Source organism: Beta vulgaris, chromosome 4, assembly GCF_026745355.1.
Source record: "Beta vulgaris subsp. vulgaris cultivar EL10 chromosome 4, EL10.2, whole genome shotgun sequence".
Lineage (NCBI taxonomy): Eukaryota > Viridiplantae > Streptophyta > Magnoliopsida > Caryophyllales > Amaranthaceae > Beta > Beta vulgaris.
The window spans coordinates 52,939,605-52,962,823 of record NC_079205.1 but is presented as its reverse complement, the minus strand read 5'-3'; the positions used below and the strand labels follow the sequence as shown (position 1 = coordinate 52,962,823).

The window sequence follows — 23,219 nt, the reverse complement described above, 5'->3', positions numbered from 1 at the left end:
GACGTTTGAAAAGATTTTTGGGGCTGTGAACTGTCTTGAGAATGTGAAAGTAGGTCAAGTTATATTGTATCTGAAAGATGAGACTGACTTATAGTAAGAAGAGAATGAGACTAGACTCAGTATTATGAAAGAGTTTATTTGGGAATCCTTTATTGTTGCTTTAAGAGAAAAAAATTTACCCTGCTTTTATGAGGAAACTAGAGTTTATAAACCTTAGGATGGGGAGCATGACCATCTCTGAGTATTATAGAAAGTTCATAGCTAGGTTTGCATTTGAGGTAATAGCCACTGAGGAGTTAAAGGCTCAGTGATTTGAGCAAGGTTTGATTGAGGAAATTCAATTGGGTTTAGTAGATTTTGAAGTGTTTGATTTGCCTATTAGCATACCTATTGGAGAAATCATAAGGTGTGCCAAGTTTGTATAAAACCTGCCTTTGAAGATAGGAGGCAGTGTCTTTCCATCCGATTTAATCGAGTTTAACTTAGGAGATTTAGATGTGATTCTTGGGATGAATTGGTTATGTCTTTACAAGGCTAACATTGATTGTGAAGTTCAAAAAGTAGTGTTGAGAAACCCTTCGGGAAAATTGACCTCATATAGACGATTTGGGAAACCTAAGAACTTTGGAGTGATCTCTGCTATGCAAGTGCAGAAGTTGATGAGAAAGGGGTGTGAGCTATTCTTCGGTAGCGTGCAAGATGTGAGCAAGGAAGCTGAGTTAAAATTTGAGGATGTTCCGATAGTGAATGAGTTTATGGACGTATTTCCGAGTGAAATTTCAGGTATGCCGCCTGCAAGAGCTGTTGAGTTTACCATAGACTTAGTTCCTGGAACTGCACCTATATCTAAGGCACCTTATAGAATGGCACCTCCTGAGATGAGTGAGTTAAAGACGCAATTGCAAGAACTTTTGGATAAGGTTATATCAGACCTAGTGCATCGCCTTGGGGAGCTCCTGTTTTGTTCGTGAAGAAAAAGGATGGGAGTATGAGGTTATGTACGACTATAGGGAGTTGAATAATGTTACCATCAAAAACAAGTACCCTTTGCCTAGAATAGATGACCTATTCGATCAACTGAATGGAGCGAGTGTGTTCTCGAAGATTGACTTACGTTCAGGATATCATCAATTGAGGGTAGCTGATAAGGATGTACCTAAGACTGCCTTTAGAACGCGTTATGGTCACTACGAGTTCACTGTAATGCCATTTGGGTTAACCAATGCTCCTGCTATATTTATGGACTTGATGAATAGAATCTTTCATGAGTTTTTAGATAAGTTCGTAGTGGTTTTCATTGATGACATTTTGATATATTCGAGGAATGAAACCGAGCATGATGAACATTTGAGGATTATCTTGGAAACCTTGAGGAAGAACCAACTATATGCCAAGTTCTCTAAGTGTGAGTTTCGTTTGGAGAAAGTAGCATTCTTGGGTCATTTTGTGTCTAAGGAAGGAGTCTCTGTAGATCCTGCTAAGATTCAAGCTGTGAGTGAGTGGCCAACTCCAAAGAGTGTGACTGACATTAGGAGTTTCTTGGGTTTAGCTGGCTATTATAGGAGATTTGTGAGAGATTTCTCGAAGATAGCAAGACCTATGACTAATTTGATGAAAAAGGAGTCCAAGTTTGAGTGGAATGAGAAGTGTGAGGAAGCTTTTCAGATCTTGAAGGATCGTTTAACCACTGCACCTGTTTAACCCTACCTGATGGGAATGAGGGATTTGAGGTCTATAGTGATGCTTCGAAAAATGGTTTGGGTTGTGTGTTGCAACAGAATGGTAAGGTAATAGCATGCGTCGCGTCAATTGAAACCTTATGAGGCTAATTACCCTACCCATGATCTAGAGTTAGCTGCCATAGTGTTTGCATTGAAATTTGGAGACATTATCTTTATGGAGCAACTTGCAAGATATTTACAGACCATAAGAGTTTGAAGTACATTTTCACCCAAAAAGACTTGAATATGAGGCAAAGAAGATGGCTAGAGTTGATTAAGGATTATGATCTAGACATCCAGTATCATGAGGGGAAAGCAAATGTGGTTGCTGACGCCTTGAGTCGAAAATCGAGTCATAGCTTGAGTGCTTTGATAGTCCCTGAGGAGTTGTGTAGAGATATGCAAAGGTTGAACCTAGAAATTTTAAATCCTGGGGAAAGTGAGGCTAGACTTAGTAATCTTTCTTTGGGAGTGTCAGTTTTCGATGAGATCATTGAGGGTCAAGTCGGGGATGAGCATCTAGACAAGATTAAGGAGAAAATGAAGCAAGGTAAGGAAGTAGACTTCAAGATTCATGATGATGGGAGTCTAAGGTTTAAAGGGAGGTGGTGTGTACCACAGAAGTGCAATGACCTTAAGAGACGTCTTATGGATGAGGGGCAACACTCCATATTCTGTGCACCCTGGGGGTGACAAGTTGTATAAGGATCTTAAGGTGATCTATTGGTGGCCGAACATGAAGCGAGAAGTAGCTGAGTATGTGTCTAAGTGTCTAACCTGTCAGAAAGTGAAGATAGACCATAAGAGACCCATGGGGAAAGTTCAACCACTAGAGGTTCCTGGATGGAAGTGGGATTCTATTTCTATGGACTTTGTGACTGCCTTACCCAAGCGAGGAGTGGAAATGATACCATTTGGTGATATGGTAGACTGACCAAGTCCGCTGTTTTCATACCTATTAAGGAGACATGGAAGAAGAAGCAACTCGCTACAACCTATATCAAGCATGTAGTGAGATTGCACGGAGTTCCAAAGGACATTATCGGATCGTGACTCTAGATTTCTATCTAAGTTTTGGAAAAAGGTCCAATCAAACCTTGGGACAACATTAAAGATGAGTACCGCCTTTCACCCTGCGACCGATGGTCAGACTGAGAGGACTAACCAAACTATGGAGGATATGTTGCGAGCTTGTGCTATAGATTTTCAAGGAAGTTGGGAGGACCAATTAGATTTGATTGAGTTTTCTTACAACAATAGTTACCATGCGAGTATAAAGATGGCACCTTTTGAGGCGTTATATGGACGGAATGTAGAAGTCCCATTTGCTGGAATGACTATAGTGAGAATATAGTTTTGGGGACGAATTTTGAGGAGACCGTCAAGAAGTTAGATTGATTCAGGCTCGAATTCAAGCTGCGCAAGATAGGCAGAAGAGTTATGCAGACTTAAAACGGCGCAAGATGAGTTCGCTGTAGGTGATAAAGTATTCCTGAAAGTATCACCCACCAAAGGCGTTATGAGATTTGGGAAAAAGGGCAAGCTGAGTGCTAAATATGTAGGCCCATATGAGATTTTGGAGCGCATTGGGAAAGTAGCTTATAGATTGGCATTGCCAATGGAGTTTGAAAAGATGCATGATGTGTTTCATATATCCCAATTGAAGCGCTATATCCCTGATGAGCGCCATGTGTTAGAGCCTGAAGAGTTCAGATAGATAGTAGCCTCACTTATGAGGAAAGACCTGTCAAGATTCTCGACAGGAAAGTGCGTAGTACGCGTAACAAGGATGTTCATATTGTCAAAGTTCTTTGGTCTAACCACGAGTCAGAAGAGGCAACGTGGGAAGCCGAAGAGGATATGAAGAAAAAGTATCCAGACCTATTCCTTGAGGTGAGTTACGAGGGCGTAACTCGTTTTCTTTAAGGGGGGTAGAATGCGATAAATTTCGCGCTTTTTGTCTATTTTTATGAGATTTTCATGTATATGTATGCCTATGTTGGGCAATTTGCACATGTTAGTGCAAAAGAAGTAGAGTCTCCGCATAAGAAAAGTGTTCATAAGTAACACAAGTGTTTTAAAAATGGGAAAGTGCACGAGAGCACTACCTTCTTCAAAGTTTTCGAAATGTTGAGTTCAAACTTTCGAAAGTACGAGGGTTTTGTGTTAAGTTTCGGGACGAAACTTCTTTTAAGGGGGGTAGACTGTAATCCCCCACAATTTTAAAGGATTTTCATAAATATATTAAGTATTTATGTAATTATATTTAAATCCAAATGAGTTTGGAAAATGATTTGACTTTTAAAAAGGGTTGACTATTTTAAAAGTCAACTAAAAATATTTTTCTAGCTTAATAAAATTTGTAATATTTTAATTAAGCGTTTTTAATAAGAGTTTAATTATTAAAAGCATATTTGAAAAGAAAACTTAATGGAATCGAAAGCCCAAAAGTAATAAAAAGGGAAAGGATATTTGATGACTAAAGTCCTAATAAGCCCTCTTGTTAGTCATCAAAGTTTTAATTATTGAAATCTCTTTTCCTAAGCCCAATAGGATTAGCCTATTTAAATATCCTAAAACCCAATATTTTGCCCTACACTTTTTTCTCTCTCCTCCTTGCACGTGATTTCTGATTCTCCTCCTCACTCGACATTTTCTCTCTCCTCTCTCTTGTGCGTGAGTTCATATTTTTCTCTCAAAAATCGTTTCTTCTTCGCTAAGTAACGTTTCTTGTTGAACAAGAAACGTCACAAAATTTTCTTGAAGCCGAAACCTCTGCGCCGGTCCCTTGCTGCTGTCCTGCATCCGGCGCGCTCTTCCTCCTCATTTGGTTGTTTTTCTTTACTTCTCCTTTAAGATTCCATTAAAGTCTAATTTTTATTGTTATTTTTTATTATATTGACATGATTATGATTTGAATTATTATTTATTATGAAGAATTATTTGGTTTCATATGTATAAAAGAAAAAATTTCAGATTTATTATTTTTAGTTTTAATCATGAAAGTATGGTTTTTAGGGTTTTAAATCACTAGAAACGTATATTTAAAGTATGAATATGAATTTTGATTGGAATACGATTTTTATATGCATTTAAAATATTTTCAGAAGGTTTAGAAAATTTTATAATGCTGGAAATTCAGAAAGTTAGTATTTTAAGGTTTTTAATGATTTTTAATCACTAGAATAGTTGTACTATACTAGGGATTAAAAATAAGAGGTTTAAATTATAAAAACGATTTTAAAGACGTTTAAAAGGGTTTGGGCGTTTTTAAAGTTGCTGTATTTTTTTAGTTCAAGTATTTACTTGATTATTTATTGTTCTAGGCGGAGAATTCAGTAGGGGACTTTTAGAGCATAAAAGTGGCCTACCGTTGCGTTTATACAAGGTACGTACATAGTCTACGTGCTATATGGTTTAGAAACATGCCTTAGGGTGTTTTATTTATTAGTATCATGTATAGGACTTGTTGTTCATATATATGTATTATACTGAATTGTTTACATGTTATTTGCCTTGTGCTACATGTAAATAAGAATAGTTATAAGTATGTGTTTGTATGGAAGTTTGATGCAAGCAGATAAGTTCAGTTTTGGTATTAATTCGTGAGTGAATTAATGTAAGTAAGTTGGAATCATGTGTTACATAGATTCTTGGAGATTATTTATTTATCTTATAAGAACCGTGGATCTTATTTGGTAAGTATGGATTATACCTATATAAAGGTACGGATTTTGTTGGCTAGGTTCAACAAAGGATAAAAGAAATAAAAGGAGTCTTGATTGATAAGTTGTGAACACTTGTTAATCAAAGATAAAAAGAATTTTGTTATGATTTGTGATTGTGAATTGTGTTATTTGGTTTGTGGTGTCAACACAATATAAAATGAATCAACGTAAAGTGAAACGAGAATAGTTATAGACTTTAGACTGGTGCACGTCTAGAGTTGGACATAAGGGTTGGGGTTATGGTGAGCGTGCCATACTTTTCTAGGAATGGTTGATCACCATCCCTTTTATTCAAAGGTTCCTCGATATCGCAGGTCACTCTGAAATGCGGAGTCGCCGCCCATTCATTTTTATTGGCAGGACAACTCGTCCAATAACTATTCCATTAAAGTAATAAAAAGTTAGGTTAAGTTTAGTTCAGTAAAAGTTGTCGTAGAGTATTTTACTTATGTTATTATTTATTCCTGCAAGTTTGTTTGTAGTATCATGTTTAGGATTATTTATGTCTGATATGTAGTACTCAGCTTTGCTGATTACGTGCTTGTCTGTGTTTGTGATCATGGCTTTGCCTATTGATCCTGTGGTGATCCTTCGGGGAGCAGAGTCAAGAAAGCATTGACATTACAGGTTCGAAGATGCATACCATTGGGAATCTGGAATGGAGAGGCTTTTTGACATTAGTATTATTTAAGTTGTTTTGTAGGAACATCTTTATTTAAGTTTGAGGTTTATTTAGTTGGTGTGTTTAAGTTTGACATTGTCATTTGGTTTCATAAGTTTAATAAAGTTGATTTTTTTGTTTTAATAAGTTTTCCGCTGCAAAATTCTGAGTAAGCCGAAACGTTATCACACGGGAGATAATGCCTGGGTAATTCTCTAGATTTGTTATAAAGGTATTTTCTAGAAAGAGAGAATTATCGGGGTGTTACATGAACATACCCTGAGTGTTACTTTTTATCGGCCTCGACTTTATCTTTTCGATTTTAAGTAACTCCTATTATAGAAATCGGGAACTCGACTCTTAGGAATATTATTAATTTTAAGACTATATGCCTTTTTGTTAATGGCATGGCATGAACGTATCCTTAGAAACTCAATGTGGTTCAAGCGGAAAATGGCCAACGATCCTAAGTGTTAGATCTGTGGAGCGAAATAGGAATCAACCCTTCACATTCTTAGGGATTGCCCAACATCCAGTATGGTTTGGGCCAAATTAGGAGGGCCTGCTGATACTAAGGAGTTCTATAATCAATCATTGAAGTAGTGGGACACAACAAACTTGCAGCACCATGACAAAGAAGGTTATCCTATATGGGTTACCCTCTATTGTGTTGTTATATGGTGGATTTGAAAATGGAGAAATAGTATTACATTTGGAAGGAGCCAAGATGTTCTGCAAGATATTGGAGGGTTTATTCATGTGAGATATAATGAACCTCGTCGTGGCATTGATAAAAAATACTTACCTTAGAGAAAAGAACTTACAGTCGAACACAAAAATGGAGTCGGGGATCTCTTGGAAGCATCCGCCTGTGGACTGGTATGCACTAAATTCTGATGGGGCTGCTAGACAGGTTCCTGGCTCGGTGGGGGTGGTGCTGTTTTGCGGGATCATTGAGGGGGTTTCATCTCTACTCTCTCATTGAACTTCAGATATTGTAATGCTTTTAAAGCTGAGATTATGGCGCTAACTAAGGGGCTAGGGCTTGCTTGTGAGTTGAAGATAAGCAAGTTGATGGTCTAGCTTGACAACTATTAATTTTAAGCTAGAAGGTTACATCCTAAAACCAATTGGTAATAAGAGGAGTAGCTCCTTATCAGATAAAGTGGTTTAATCTCTCCTCTTTCTCCAATGTGGGACACTCACAAGTGGCCTTTCAATGGGTTTCAACACACCCCCTCACTTGTGAGTGTCCTTATAAATTCAGAGCTAACTGAAAAGGTCGGAGCAATAATCCTCTTAGGGGTTGGACATCCTATCGAGGTAAATCCTTATCCAGTAGCGATCAAATACCTAGTTCAGACGAGACCCGCAACCCGGACTCTAATATCATGTTAATTTTTAGATTATATGAAATGGGCCTAGATAACCCAATAAGGAGGAGGAGAGTTTAGCCCACTTACAAGCTAGAAGGTTCCATCCTAAAACCAATTGGTGATAGGAGGAGTAGCTCCTTATCTTATAAAGTGGTTTAGTCTCTCCTCTTTCTCCAATGTGGGACACTCACAAGTGGCCTTTCAATGGGTTTCAACAACAACCTAGCTTGTGTTCAAATGCTTTGCAATCAAGAGGCGGGTAGACATGAATGCACAGACATGCCAAATCATTGCATATTAACATTATTTATGTGTATCGTGAAGGAAATCGAGCTGCAGAATGACTTGCCAATCACGGAGTTTCCCAACTCCTTCCTACCACCATTTTTCTCTTCTGCACCTGCTGGGCTTAGCTCCATTATAGATGAAGATTTTCAAGGGGTGGCAATCCCTCGTCTTCTTCCCTCTTAGTTCTGTTTGTCGTCTATTCTTTCTAGTTTAGCTGATATTTTCCTTTCTTGTACTTCTGTTTATCTTTGGTTTCGTTACCTCTTTTGGATAAAAAAAAAAATTTGTCTAATATTTGTGTGCTACTTTTTACAAAACATACACAAGCAAAATTAGACGATGTGATGTGTGGGAGCGGGATGTATTATTATGGATGTTGTTTTTATTTTTTTTGTATTTAATGTTGTATGCATAATGAAACTATTATTACTCCCTCCGTAACGGATTACTAGCAACATTTAGTATTATTTGTGAGAGGTAAAATATTCAATGTTGCTAGTAATTCGTTATGGAGGGAGTAAGTTAAATGTCACTATAAAGTGTAAGATATGAGAACCATGAAGGATGTATGCTTAAAATTTGATATCAAACCTAAATATGTACTCTCTTCGTTTTTTTATTGGTACATTGTTGTATACACAATAATTTATATAATGTCACTTTCAAGCTTTTTGAGTGTACTTTTTGATCTATTTAATGTAAAATAATGAGAAACGGTGAAAAAGTATTACTTTTGGGTAAAAAAAGAGAAAAACAAATATAAAATTATTACTTTATGGTGGGCCACGTACCCCAAATAAAGAAAATATAGTAATAGAGGTGATTATGGGCCAGGTTGGGCCAAAATTTCTCGTTAGTTGGGCCAAAAATTTGTGTCCAAAGTCAAAAAAATCGGACCGAGCCCGACTGCAGGCCAAAACTGTCCAAATCCGCCCAAAATTCGGGGTTGGTCTGGTCCCGCAAGCCGGGCTTTTGTTATCAGCTTTATGTAGCAATTAAAAAAGAAACAACCATTTAAGTAAAATGTAGCAATTAAATAAAAACGGAGGAAGTACTATCTTATACCAATGTTCAATTCGAGAGTGAAAGTATTAATATGATATGACCATATTGTTATTATGATATGGAAACATTGTTTATGAGATTGAAGACTCCGACTTTTACTATCCCTATTGAGAAAAGTGGTTTATCACCACAAGTTACTATCAAACCCTTACCAGACCCTTATATGCCATAATTCATCGTAGGATCTAAATGAGATGAGATAATTCACGAGCTATTCGAGACCAACTCGGCTAAAACTCTACTCCAAATGTTGGCAAGTCGACTTGAGAAACTCGATACTTGACTCGAAAACTCGTGCGAAGTTTGAATACCCAATTATCTATATCAAAATACCCAAATTCAATATGTTTTCTACCTCAGGGTTGTTTTTTACACGAGACACTTGCAAGCTGCTCGAATTTTACTTGTTGAACTCAACTGGGTCAAAACTCGGTCAAACTCAACTGGAGTTAGCGCAACTCATCTCAAGCTTGACTCAAAGTGCTAATAAGAACTTGACTCTCCTCATTTACACCCTTAATTTTCTGACTCGAGAGGAGGATCATGTGTGTGTGGTGGTGCGGGGTGGTTGGGGGGGGGGGGGGAGGCCGGAGGCATGACACTTATATAATTTCCAATATATATACCTACTACTTTTGTTTATTAATAAAGTAGGACTTTCTTTCTATAAAAACTTATCCTTAAGAGAAATATTGATAGTATTAAGAAACATCATTTAGACTGCAAGACTCTCTAATAAGGAAAACATAGAAACTAGAAATTCAAATAAAAATAAGTCTTACAATCAAAAGAGTAATATTATCCCCCCAAATCGATAAAGAAAACTAGAGTTTTGAAAGAGTTGACAAAACAAAAACAAGAAGCGAACCGCGAAGCTAGAAGTTTAAATATTGCTATTTTTTCTTTTGTCTTTTGATTTTTTTTTATTTCTCTCATATTATCCATACACAATTGTGACTAACTAATAATATACCTTAACATATTATTATAGGACCTTATAAATTCAATTCTTTCCAATCCACCCTCCATAATTATAACAAGCCACCCTCTAGAAAATTCATTCACACGATTATTCATGTGAAATTTTTATGACGAAAAAAAGTTTTTTTCTTTTGGGTTTATCTAGTGTAGCCTCAAAATTTGAGTGAAATTGCCACTTGTGTAATAAAGAGGTACCTCATCCCTGTGTAATAACTAATAAGCAGCAAAATTACAAAATTCCCCTAAATCAAAATGATAGCACACCATTAAACCACAAACTTTCTCTCACTAATCTTCTGACCTAGAAAACTCCCCCATTTTCTCTCTCCTCTTTCTCCCACCATTTTCGAAGTTTCAATTCACTCAAAATTCCAGCACCAAAACCCCCCAACTTTCACTCGTCGTTTCTCTCTCTTCTTCTTCCAGGTTCTTCAGATTGTTTCCTCCATTTCTCTCTCTCTTTCTCGCATTTTCTCGTTACTTGTTGATATGACATTGATTGAGGTTTGTTTTGCAATTTCTGTATCTATATATGTATTTTACTGTTGATTTTTGTTTAAATTGGAATTTGTAATCAGTATAGTATGGTATCAGTGATGAACAATGATTTCGATTTGGAAAGGGGGAAAACAGCTTCTGCTTCTGAAGCGGAAGAGTTTAGGGTTTCGAATGATGGGGATGTTGTCGATAATAGTAGAGATGAAGAGGTTAGTGATTTGCATTTGAATGATGAGATTAGGGTTTCGAATGGCCGAGATTTAGGTGCCTGGAAAAATGAAGTTGATGAAGTTAGGGTTTTGGAGGGGCATGAGCGGGAGAAAGCTAGGGTTTTGCGTGGGGACATTGATTGTCATACGAATGGCGATTCTGGGAATTCGGGCGAGGTTGAGGGAGTTAGGGTTGCATTGGGGAATGATGGCGTAGATAGTGGTGGAGAAATTGAGGTTAGGGTTAAAAAAATGGAGTCTGGAGATGAAGAAGATGAGGTTGTGAGTCCTGAAGGAGGGTTTATTAGTACTTCTAATGGCGTAAGACCTGCGGATGATGATGGAATGAGGGAGAAGGTTGTAAAAGAAGAGGCCTCAAAGATTGATAGTAGACATGGTGATTTTAAGTCGGAGACACGCGGTTATATGCAGGCTTCAGTTAGTAAAGATGCTAGTGCTAGTGATGTGGATGATGAAATGAGTGCTGGGTCGTTGAAGGTTATGGGGTCTAAGTTTGAAATGGGCGATATGGTTTGGGGTAAGGTGAAGTCTCATCCATGGTGGCCAGGTCATCTGTTTAATGAAGCTTTTGCTACTACTTCAGTTCGACGGACAAGGAGGCATGGGCATATATTGGTTGCATTCTTTGGTGACAGTAGTTATGGTTGGTTTGACCTCACAGAACTTGTCCCATATGACCCCCATTATGCTGAGAAATCGCAGCAGACAACTTCAAGGACTTTCACAAGGGCCGTTGAAGAATCTATTGATGAGGCAAGTCGAAGGAGTGCTCTTGGTGTAACCTGTTGCTGTCGCAATCCAAACAATTTCCGTCCAGCAAATGTGCCTGGTTATGTGGCTGTTGATGTTGTAGATTATGAACCTGGTGCCATTTATTCACTGGCTCAAATTCGGAAGGCAAGGGACAGTTTCCACCCTGTTGATACTCTTTCGTTTATAAAACAGATGGCTGTGACACCAATGAACGGTGAAAGTAAGAATCTTGATATTATAAAAAACAAGGCTACCACCCTTGCTTACCGCAGATCAGTATTTGAAGAGTTCGATGAGACTTATGCCCAGGCTTTTAGTCAGCAACCAGTACGGCCCTCCGAACCGCCAGCATTTTCCGGTAAACAACCATCACGAGGTATAACTGCCTTCAGCCTTCTTCTATAAAATGTGCCGTTTTGTCTTTTTAACTTGATATCTAATGTGCTCTTGTATTTAGACTTATAAATTTACTTTTACCAAAGTCAATATAATAGTAGTATCTTTTATAGGGTAAATAATTGATTTTGTATGTTGAATCAGTTTGCGTTTGAATTTTCTGGCTGGTATGTATGTTATATTATAGAACGATCAGGGTAAGTCACTGTCCTTTTAAGTTATGTTGCAAAACGAATTTACTTTTAGATGGCAGAAGACATCTTAATCATGAATGGAGTACATTATTCCATAAAGCATGAAATTTAGAAACTGAAATTTGAAAAACAATCTTCAAGAAAACTGTATATCAGTTATTTTGCGGAAAATTAGACCAAAAGAATAGGTAAAAGGACATTCTTGTCCCCTGAACATTTTTTTCTCAAGCTTGTCCAACACTTTTGAACATCAACTCAGGTAGCGTGGCCCCATATGCATTGTTTATAACTTTGTTTTAGGAGCAAATATAATTGTGTAGCTGGAATCTCAGTTCAATATCTGGGTTCTTTGCATGTAAAAGCAGAGGATAAGAGAATATTTGAAGTTAGATCTGGTCTCCATTAGGAAATATGTTATTCCTTGAATTTTGGTTAATGAGTACAGTCAGATGCACAATGATGTTATTTTTATGTAATAAGCGTCATTTGATGATGGTAGTAATACTCTTTTCATTATACTGCATTTTGTGATGCTGGTGTCTGGACTTCTTCAAGTAAAATTGTGAAAATTGCAGCAAAGGGATTCTTTTATATCTAATCTATGGATACAGTTTTATTCCATCTTAAGTTTATTGCTAAACAAGACCTCTTGATTATCTCATAAAGATGCTTGTAATTTATATCTTTACACCATCTACATAGTGAGAAAAAAGGACATATTTAGTTAGCCTTTGTGAAAAGGCATTAATGATGATGCTGTGTTGATAATCCGTCTTGTTGCAAATATCCAATAGATGAATTGAGGTGATGCATGTAAGTTTTGGGAATTATTGTTTGTAAGACTCTATCAATTATTCTATTAAGTATTATCATGTCTGTCAACATAACTTTGGTATATGTTCCAAGTTCACTCGCACTTGGTTTAATCATGGTTGCATCATGTATGCACAGTCTCAAGTATCAATTCAGGTGTTAGCATCACCTGTAGAATGGAAAATGGAATAAAATTCGTCTTGATGTCTATCGATCTGATTAACTAGATAGAGAGGATAACAGACATACAAGAATGACCTGGGTATTGTTGGTAGACAATGTGCATTGCAAGTAATAGGTATAAAGATATGTCAATTATGGGTTTAGCATTTTCAGTGACTATATTATGAACCATAACCTAAGTGTGATGACAGTAAAATAGGAGTTATTATATAAACTGTATGATTAAAACGAACAAGCTCTTGATTCTTCGAGAGAATTGTAATTGTAATTTACTTGCTCTATCAGAAGATTATATTAGTGCTTAAAGATTAGATTGGTTTTTGTTGTCGCTGTGAAATAATTACTGATGGGTTTTGGGTGGCATTTTCATGCAACACTCCCTCATACTATATACTTAATGTTGAGGGGTTGTTGATGGCATTTGTCAAAGTCTTGTCAGTGTATTTTAGTAGTTTTACTCTGGGTTGGCCAAGTAACTTTGTGCAAATCTGCTAATTTTTGTGGTACATCTAACATGATGCAAGTAAAGGGAAGAACATTGAGTGGTTGTTTGGTTTACATGGGAAGTCAAAATTCCCACGAAATTGCAATCCATAGGAAATAAATTACTTAATCAAATTCATGGGAAATTGGTTAAATTGTTTGGTTGGCAATTGGGGAATTAAATTCCCATGGGAATTTCTACTTACCTAGGGGGACCTAGGTAAGTAATTTCCTCCATTTTGCAGGAACTCATAATTTATAGGAATTTCTAATTCCTTCATTTTGCTATTTAGTTGTCAACCAAACAACTCACCAAGTTTTCAATTCCTAGGAATTTCTATTTTACCATGTTTTCTCATATCAACCAAACAATCACTTGAGTGTAAAGGGGTTAATGAGTAATAGAATCTCTTACATGATAAATCTGTAACTGCTTTCTAGGTTATGTTGAGGGGCCTGATATGAGTTATGAGTTTATACTTCCTCGCTTCCTGTTGCTCACTGGCAATCACTGCGTCAGATTTTATTTGGACTTCCTTCTGATTTTGCTTTTGTTTTCCTGCTAGCTTTTCAGATAGGGTGTCTCCATGCTGATGCTGATCAGGCACCACTTTTATAGTGTGACATGTTTTTATATGTTGATACATGTAAAAATTCTATCTATGAATTAGTGTTCCATATGTGTTGATTTAGTTGAATCTTTTAGCTATTTGCATTTTCTTTATGCTTTCAGCTTCTATTTGTTGGCTATGTTAATATTATACATTCTTCAGGGGATCTAAACAAGCTTATATAAAAGCTTGTGTGTTTGGTTTGGGGTTGTTGACTTACCTGTTAGTGTTTGGTTCTGTCTTGTTGCTTTCTCCAGCTCCTTTAAGTGGCCCTTTAGTCATGGCGGATACTCTCGGTGGTCGAAAGAGCTCCACTAAAGCTACCAAAACCAAGGAGCAGTCTAAAAAGGACAGATACCTTTTTAAGCGCAGAGACGAAGCTGTTGAGTTAAAGGCAAAACGGAGCATTCAAGGTGATGCAAGCTCCTCTTTGTCTTCTACATTCGAGGATGGAGCATCCAATACAGCTGCAGCTGCTTATGTTCTCCAGAAAAGGGATTTAGCTGATTCCAATAATGAACTGAGTGGAAGTCCTACAAGGGATCAGGTGGCAACTTCTGCTCATGCTGGAAGCGCAAAAGAGGCTCCCACTGCAGGCAAGGAATACTCATGTTTTATATCCTGTCGTGTAGGAATGGGATGATACTACTTGTGCTGTGAAACTCAACATTTGATATTCTGTTCTGCAGGTCTTGGAGTTATGTCACCTTCTGGATTACAAGCATTGGATTCTAATGATGCTGTGATGGCTAGTTCAGGCAATGTGCATGATAAGGTTCAGGACAGGCACATCAGCGTCATTACTTCTAGTAATGCAGGACAGGCACACCAAGATGGCACAATTAAGAAGAAGAAAAAAGCTAATAAACGCTCTGCAGGGGAACAGAGCTCTGAAAGATCTGACCGACCAGAGAAGAAGTTGAAACGGAAGAAAATAGATGCTCGAAAAAGCATAGAGCATGTGGATAGAGATTCAGTTGCATCTCGAGGAGCAGTTAAATCTGCAGGGATATCTACTGAGATTGTTGCCTCATCCATAGAGGACTTTCAAGTAAAGCAGTCGAGGAAGGACGACGAAGCAACCAATTCTGATCCTCTGGAAGTGGGGCTGGTGTCGCCGGGAGTAGGAAGCAAGGATGCTGAGCTCTCACAGATGTTGGCTGATCTACGAGGTCTTGCCCTAAACCCTGTCCATGGTATTGAAAGGAATGTACCTGCAATTACGCGGCAGTTTTTCCTGAAATTTCGGTCCTCTGTTTTTGTGAAGAGCTCCAGTGCTTTAATTCCTGCTGAATCTGAACCCAATGAGGCTCGAGCCAGCAAATACACCTCTGCTTCTGAATCTGCTGATATAGCTTCAAGTGAGAGCACTAAAGCTGTGAAAATGCAGAAGGTATCAGCCAGAAATGAAGATCCTGTAAAAGGGAGAAAACGCATCCCATCTGAACGTCAGGAGGAAAATGCTGTTAAGAGGGCTAAGAAAATTACCGAAGTAAAATCCTTGAGTGCTGAGAAGCGGGCCCTACTAAAGAATCCTGAAATACAGCAGCGGCCTGAGGGAAAATCCAAGGTAGCTGCTGCACAAATCCCACAATCAAAACCCATGAAGTCAGAGAAGCATGAGAAGAAAGTGGACCGTCCACCTAAAGTTGAGGAACCAACATATCTTATTATGAAGTTTCCATCTGGATCCTCGCTACCTTCCCTTGTAGAGCTGAAGGCAAGATTTGCTCGATTTGGCCCGCTGGACACAACGCTCAGTCGGGTCTTCTACACAACAAACACCTGCAGGGTTGCTTTCCTCTATAAACAAGATGCAAATGTCGCTCATCGCTATGCCATGGGAAGTAAATCTGTCTTTTCAAATGTGAGGTTCTTGTTGAAGCCGGTGTCAGCACCTGAACCTCAGCAGCCAAGCAGTGGCAGGGTAGAAGATGTGCAGAGTGAGTCTACAGCAAACAAGGATTCAGCGGCAGCAGAGTCAAGACCTGTGGTCCCCATCACAACACCGCAGCATCCTGCACAACAGCTGAAGTCTTGTTTGAAGAAGCCTTCTGGAGGCGATGAGACTGGTGGGCCCAACAACGGTGGAGGCAACTCGAGAACACCTAGAGTGAGGTTCAATATGGGTGAGGTCAAAAGTAGTACTGATGATAATAGGGGAGGTCTTGAAGGCCAAAAGATGGAGTCTAGGAATTCAATGTTGTCCTCTTATGAAGGTTCTTCATCATCTTCATCATCGTCTGTTGCTATGGATGTTAGTAACAATCAAAGGTTCAACATTTCTTCACATCAGTTGCAACCCCCTCTCCTTCCCCACCCTCCCCAGATTATTAGGCCTCCAATGAATCACCAATATCATATGGTTGAATTATCTCCAAGAAATAATTTGCATGATAATCCCAGAGTAATTCCACCACCACCTTTGCCGGAAAATCAAGCCCCACCACAGCCCACCAGAGACATCTCGCAGCAGATGATGAATCTCTTGACAAGGTGCCACGACGTGGTGACCAACGTTAAGAGTATGTTAGGGTATGTGCCCTACCATCCTCTATGAGGGAATGATGGCGGTGCACATATCATATGTTGAGAAATGTGCTGAACCATCCAATCATCAAGGGCCTGCCTTTCGAACCGGAGGACTGATAGGAGCCAGGAACCTGTTGCGTTGTAAAGAACAAAGAAGTTTCAGCTTGGGTTAAAGGCCCAAGTAGGTGCAAAATTGCTACGTAAAAAACCTATCACAGAGAGAATGGGCTGAAAAATGGTACAAAATTTATTGTACAAAAAATGTTGCTTGGGTTGTTTTCGGGGAAGGGGATTAGAGGTGTGACTTGACATCAGCTGAATTGTACTTGAAGAGGTCGAATATTTTGTGTAGCTCGTGGTGCAACGGGAACATAAAATGTGTATCTGATTTGAGGCTGTGGATTGCTTTACCCCCCTCTCCCTTTCTCTTTCACTCGCTTTCATGACTGCTTTTTTCTGCTTTAGTTTCAGTTTAAGATTAATATTTGTAGTCGTTTCAGATTGAAATTGCATGTTTGGAACCTCAAAAAATTATTTTGCTCCAATTTCAAATTAGCTGTATAACGGCATGATTATGTGACGATTATTTTTACGCTCTTTGGCTAGTGACTAGTGAGTGACCTAGATGATATGAAGTATTGAGTCATTTTATAGTACTTATGAAGCATGGGTACTTCTCCCACCTGCCGTATCCCGTACTCGGGACGGGTATGAGTTGGGGATGGGACAAATATGGCAAAAATATGTCCCCAAGCCGTATATGGAACTTGGAGACAACCACTAATGCTCCATCACTTTCAATTATTATAGAGTATTTGGTGCATTATTAATTTATTGTGATATTATTCATTTTTCGTAAAATGGGTCACTCTTTGAAGTCAAAATGAGTCATTTTTAAACAAAAAAATAGTTGTTTCCTTTAAGTGAGTCACTTTATGTAAAGTAACCTATTTAGGACAAAAGGTTTTCCAGGTCCAAAGGACAACTTTATATTTTGAATAAATCACCCCTATATAAGTTTATAAGTGCCTATTTAAGATAAATAGTTTTTTGCGCACAAACTCATCATACAATGGATCAGTCATTTAAATTAGTTTTCGACATGACAAAGTTTGTAATGTCATTTTTCAAGTCATCAAGACACGTTTTATTTTTGTTCTTACCTATAATTGATTGAAGTTAACTACAATATATTTTTTTTCTCAAATTTCTCTTTCAAATAGGTAATAATGTGTTTTTTTTTATCTTGTAAAAAGCTAACCATAAATTAAGGTCTAGTGGGCCCATTAAATTTTTTTATAATGCAGCAAAGTTGATTTGATATTTTATCATCACTATTATGGTAAACGAAAACTTTATAGGCAATATAAACTGTATATTACTCATTTATTTGATATGTCAATTAATGTTGGAGTCGAAATTGTGTCAACTTAATAATCATAATTACTTTACTTACAATAAAATATCAATTTGAGCTTGTAGATTAGTTGGTTAGTGTATTTGTATCTCAAAAGAGGGGTGTTGGTTCGAGTCATAGCAATTGTTTGCTTTGGGTTTTAGTTTTAGATATTTTATGGTTTGGTGGATGAGTTCTTATTAGTTACACCATAGTTATTGTAACACTCCGACAGTTCTCTGTTTTCCAAAATATCTTTTCAATATAAAACTTAGAGAATTATCAAAGCATTATCGCCCGTAATAACAAATCGACTTATTAAGAATTTTGCAGCGGAAAAACATAATAAATAAACTTTAGAATCAAAACTTAGTCAACCCAAAAAGTCAACTCAACAAAAGCCAAAGTCAATGACAATAGTCAAAGACAACTACAAAAAGTGTAAAGTCAAAGTATGCTAAATAATCTACAGAAGTTCTTCGATCCCGAACCCATGATGCATCGTCTTCGAACCTGTAAATGGACGATGCACTATTGATCCCTAGAGACTGCTCACCAAGAGAGTCATCACAGGATCAATAAGGCATAGCCATGATCAACACACACACACAAAGCACGTATCAGCAAAGCTGAGTACTACATAGAAAATAAATAAACAATCCTAACATGATACTAATAAATAATAAACAGGGATAAATAATAATATAACATTGCAGACTATTTTTTATTAAACTAAACTTCACAACTAAAAGATTATTTAATTTAGATAGAATAGTCAATTGAACGAGTTGTCTAAACTAAAACCAGACTTCCTTTTAGAAGACGAAATACGGGACGACTCCATATTTCCTTGACCTACGATATCGAGGAGTCTTTAAAATAAAAATAGGACACGGTGATCAATCTGGTCCCAAGAAAAGCCATGTGCTACCACCATGTACTCCAACTCATACTTGTCCAACATTTCATGCGTGCACAAGTCTTAAGTTATTGTTATCCAGCGTTTCACTTTACATGATTAATAATTTATTCACTTGTTATGATTCACAAGTAGGACAAATAATATACTAATCAAACAATCACAACTTCCATTTTTATCTTAGGATTAGACAAGGTGATCAACAACTTAACCACCCAAGATTAATTCCAATTTTAATTCATAACCTTCTTTATATGTTGAACTAAGTCAACAGCTAACCAACCTTTCATAGGTATAATCATCCACTTACCAAATAAGGTCATCAGTCCACATAAAGTAACTAAATAATCAAAAGGGAACAACATGTTTCAATCATGATCCAAACCAACATAAATATTAATCCCTCATATGAATTAATAAAATAAAGTTTTCAAATCTCATATGCTTGCATTAATCTTCCATACAAACATAATATAAAAATCACATCCAACATGTTTCACACAACGACATAAAACATGCCAATCCAATTTTAATAAAAATCACATATGAACTACAAATACTCCATCCGTTTCCTAAAGATCTTCCCTCTTTCCGTTTAAGGGTGTTTCCAAAAGATCTTCCCTCTTTTGCTTTATTCCTTATTTGGCAAAACAAATTTTCCTATTTACCCTCTCATGTCACTATCATATGGTCCACCATTACATTATTAATTCAATTTTACTCCCTTTCTCTCTCCTACTTTAACCCCTTTTTATTTGTTTATTTATCTTAACTCCTTTCTCTCTCCTACTTTACTCACACCATGCCCCACACAACTTGATTTTCCTTGGTATCTGTAGGAATATTATGTAAGTGGGAAGATCTTTAGGAAATGGAGGGAGTAGTTCTCTATACATGATACTACAATAATTCTCATCCTTAGTATCATGATACTAATTCAATCAACATATACGTATGTACGTACCTTGTGTAGACAAAACGAGATGCCACTTTTAACCTTAAAAGTCGCCTAAAGTGAATTCTCTGCCTAAAATAACCAATATAAATCCATAATTAATCCCTTATAAAATTACAGAAATAATAAAATACTTTAAATCCCTTCTAATAGCGTTTAAAAAACCTTTCCCATCATTAAAACTTGATTATTAGAACCTCTTAGTATAATACTACTATACTAGTTGTTAAAACTCTCAAAAACCCATGTTTAAATCATAAAAACTCCATCAACAATACTCTTTTCAAATTTCTAGCAACATATAACATATTAAAACTCTTCATGAACGTACATAAACATATTTAAAATCATAAGAATATTCAATTTCATAAACTATAATATACTTCTATGATTTTTCAACTATAAAACCCTAAAAATCCATGCTTTGATCATTAAAAATCCAATTCAAACATAATAAATCTGAATTTTTATTTCTTTAATACACTAAGTATATAATCTTAGATTCATAATTAAATTATCAAACTATAACTTTTAAACATAAATCATATTAAAACAAATCCTAAAAATATAATCTTTGCATTAAAATAAAAACTTGAGGAGGAAGAAAGATAACCAAACAAAGGAGAAGAGGAGAGGGACGCGCGTCACGAGGGCGGCGGCGGAACGGCAATGACGAGGAGCAGCCGCGGTCGAAGGTCAGTGAGAAGGGCGGCGGTCGACGAGGAAGAGAGAGAAGAAAGAGAGAGGAGGGCCAAAAGTTTTTGGGAGGAGAGGAGAGAAAATAAAGTTGTGTTTAATAATGTGTTGAAATTTGAGATTTGTGGGTATTTATATAGGTTCCTCTTGTGGGCTTAGGAAAAGTGAGTAGGCTCAATATAGAGTTTAATGTTTGATGCGTTGAATGTTTGGGTTTCTCATAATTAAAAATCTTTTTCACAACCCAAAAGTGTTTTAAAACCTTCAAATATAATTCAAAACATGACTAGTTAAAATATTTAACTTCTTTAAATTATTAAAATAATTTCTTTGACTTTCAAATAGTCAACCTTTGAAGAAATATATTATTTAAATACTAAATATATTTTAAAATATATATAACCATACATTAAAATATATTTATAAAATTCATAAATTTATGAGAAATTACAGTTATTTACTCGAGACTTGTGATGATAACGGTTTTTCATCTATAATACAGGGCATGACATGAAAAAAAAAACTTTAATTTGCATGAAAAGAGAGCACTATGTGAAAGATCGAACTTTCTTGACGATATCTTTAAATATAACAGAGATATAATTAGTTAACATAACCATGTGTTTAAGAGAAAACGATTCATACGTTCAATGTATATGTTTAAAACCTTTTTGAGACAGAAATTTCTATGTCTAAGAGGTATTCGAAATTTGGTTATTGATATGCGAATTGTATAGTAGGACTATGATGACTCTAATAATAGGCTAAGATGACTGCCACATTATATGTTGTCAAAATGAATTCTTTATACATTTTCTATATTGGCCTTAGATTTTTCCCTATATCTAGTTCATTTCTATAGCTATGCATTACCAATGCAAGTATGCAACATATATTACTCTTTTAAGTTTTCATTATCATTTCTGGCTTGGTATAGGCTACGAGTTCAATAAGGAAAACTCTAATCAATAATCATACAAATAACAAAATGCGTTGTCTATATTATTATATGCTTATTCCACCATGTTGATTTTTTTCTTCATACTTCTTTGTTACGAATAATTGTCGCACTAATTGTATAGCTTGCACTTGTTAGATTGTTCAGCCAAGTGAAGTGGTTATGATCTGGCCAAGTAATTATTTTCACATTTTGGTTAATTTTTAAGCATTTTTGTATGACATTCTTAAAGTTCATTGCATAACCTATCATTTAATCATGACTATATTGTATTTCATAATTTTTCTTCTGCTTAACTATAGTTTGTATTCTTTGACAAGTACTCCCTCTGGTCTTTATTAGTTTACTCGTGTCTTTTGCATAAAGTTTTAGGAGAAACAATGTGGTGGGACATAGAAGGAAATATAAACTATTATTTTATGTTAAAGTTGAATGTATGTGTGATGGAAAGTTAATGTTCTCATTCCGAAAATAACAACAAAAGAAATGAGTAAACTAATAAGAGACATCTAAAGAAGAAATACAGGTAAATTAATAAGAGAAGGTATTGTGTCAGACTCGTCTAACACAATGGAAGTGGTCGGACCAGCCTGACCAACAACCAACTGAAAGAATAAAGGAACGAACTGAAAGAATAAAGGAACCAACTAAAAGAATAAAATATAACCAACTGAAAGAATAAAGTAACCAACTGAAAGGATAAACCAACCAACTGAAAGAATAGACCAACGAACTGAAAGGATAATTCGACTAGCTGAAAAGAAAAATTCGACTAAATGAAAGAAAAATAAAACCAACTGAAAACATTTAACTCAAACAATAAACAAAAGAAATGAAAGAAACACCACCACCACCACAACCTATGTCGCCCTTCCTGTGAATGACTATCTAATTACATATTTAAAGATGGGAGATTGATGCTTCATCACGATTTACCATGTTGCAGGTAGGCCAAGAGCAGTTCTCACCTAGTTCTCCTGGATGGCTGATAAGAGGTTTTTAGTGTGTCGTTCAGGCACTAAGAACCGCTTTCCAAACAATATTTATAATCCTAACAAGCAACTACTAAGGGAATAGTAAGGGCAAGTCAAGGGTCGATCCACAGGGAAAATGGGATTGATTAGAGTCTATCCAGTCTAGACTACCTAATTGAAAGGTAATTTGGGGTTTGAAATATGTTTGGTAACAATTAAGACTATCTATCAGCTAGAATAAGCAAAAATCACGAGTTTAAATATCAAATAAAGACACTAGAGTTAAGGCTACTAGTATGAATAAGAACGGATGATGATCGTTAATGCGATTGTGAAGCAACAAAGACGATTATGCAAGGTTTAGTTCTCCTCTAAATACTTGAGTCCTCTCTCGAATGGTCCTCAAGAGTAATCGCTTAATCTATCAACTAAATCCTCTCTCGAATGGTCTTTAGTTAATTGATTAAGAGATTCGATAAGTTTGGAAAACCCCTAATGAAGGATCCCCTTAATTTCCACCCAATATCTTGGTATGGAAATTAAGTTGATTCTTGGGGATGATAAAAGAGTTCAAAATCCGGTTTAAGAACGTTTGAAATCAAAATACCAAAGTATAGGTGTGATCAATATCTATCCTAAGGTCTCAAAACACCAAGATCAATGCATAATTTTCTCTGAATAATCACAATCACATCAACATCATATTTAAACCCTAATTCATACTTTCACCCTAACCCTAGATTATGAAACTACTCACTAATCATGGAGTTAAAGCAATTAAACAATGAATCTATGACTAATCTAAGGT

At 36.5% G+C, this 23,219-nt stretch overlaps 1 protein-coding gene and 1 long non-coding RNA gene across 2 annotated transcripts; one reads left to right on the top strand and one right to left on the bottom strand.

Annotated features, from left to right (window-relative positions):
- The first annotated feature begins 10,020 nt into the window (after nt 1-10,020).
- On the top strand, nt 10,021-16,946 carry LOC104890824 (hypothetical protein). The gene is made up of 3 exons (XM_010676424.4): nt 10,021-11,677; nt 14,239-14,577; nt 14,671-16,946. The coding sequence occupies exons 1-3, from the start codon at nt 10,405-10,407 to the stop codon at nt 16,539-16,541; spliced, it is 3,483 nt and encodes a 1,160-aa protein (XP_010674726.2). The 5' UTR covers nt 10,021-10,404; the 3' UTR covers nt 16,542-16,946.
- A 1,266-nt stretch (nt 16,947-18,212) lies between these two features.
- LOC130591002 (uncharacterized) lies at nt 18,213-20,563 on the bottom strand. The gene is made up of 3 exons (XR_008968881.1): nt 20,397-20,563; nt 19,793-19,855; nt 18,213-18,457 (listed from the first exon to the last, which is right to left on the bottom strand). It is a non-coding gene; the product is annotated as an uncharacterized LOC130591002 (long non-coding RNA).
- Between the last annotated feature and the right edge of the window lie 2,656 nt (nt 20,564-23,219).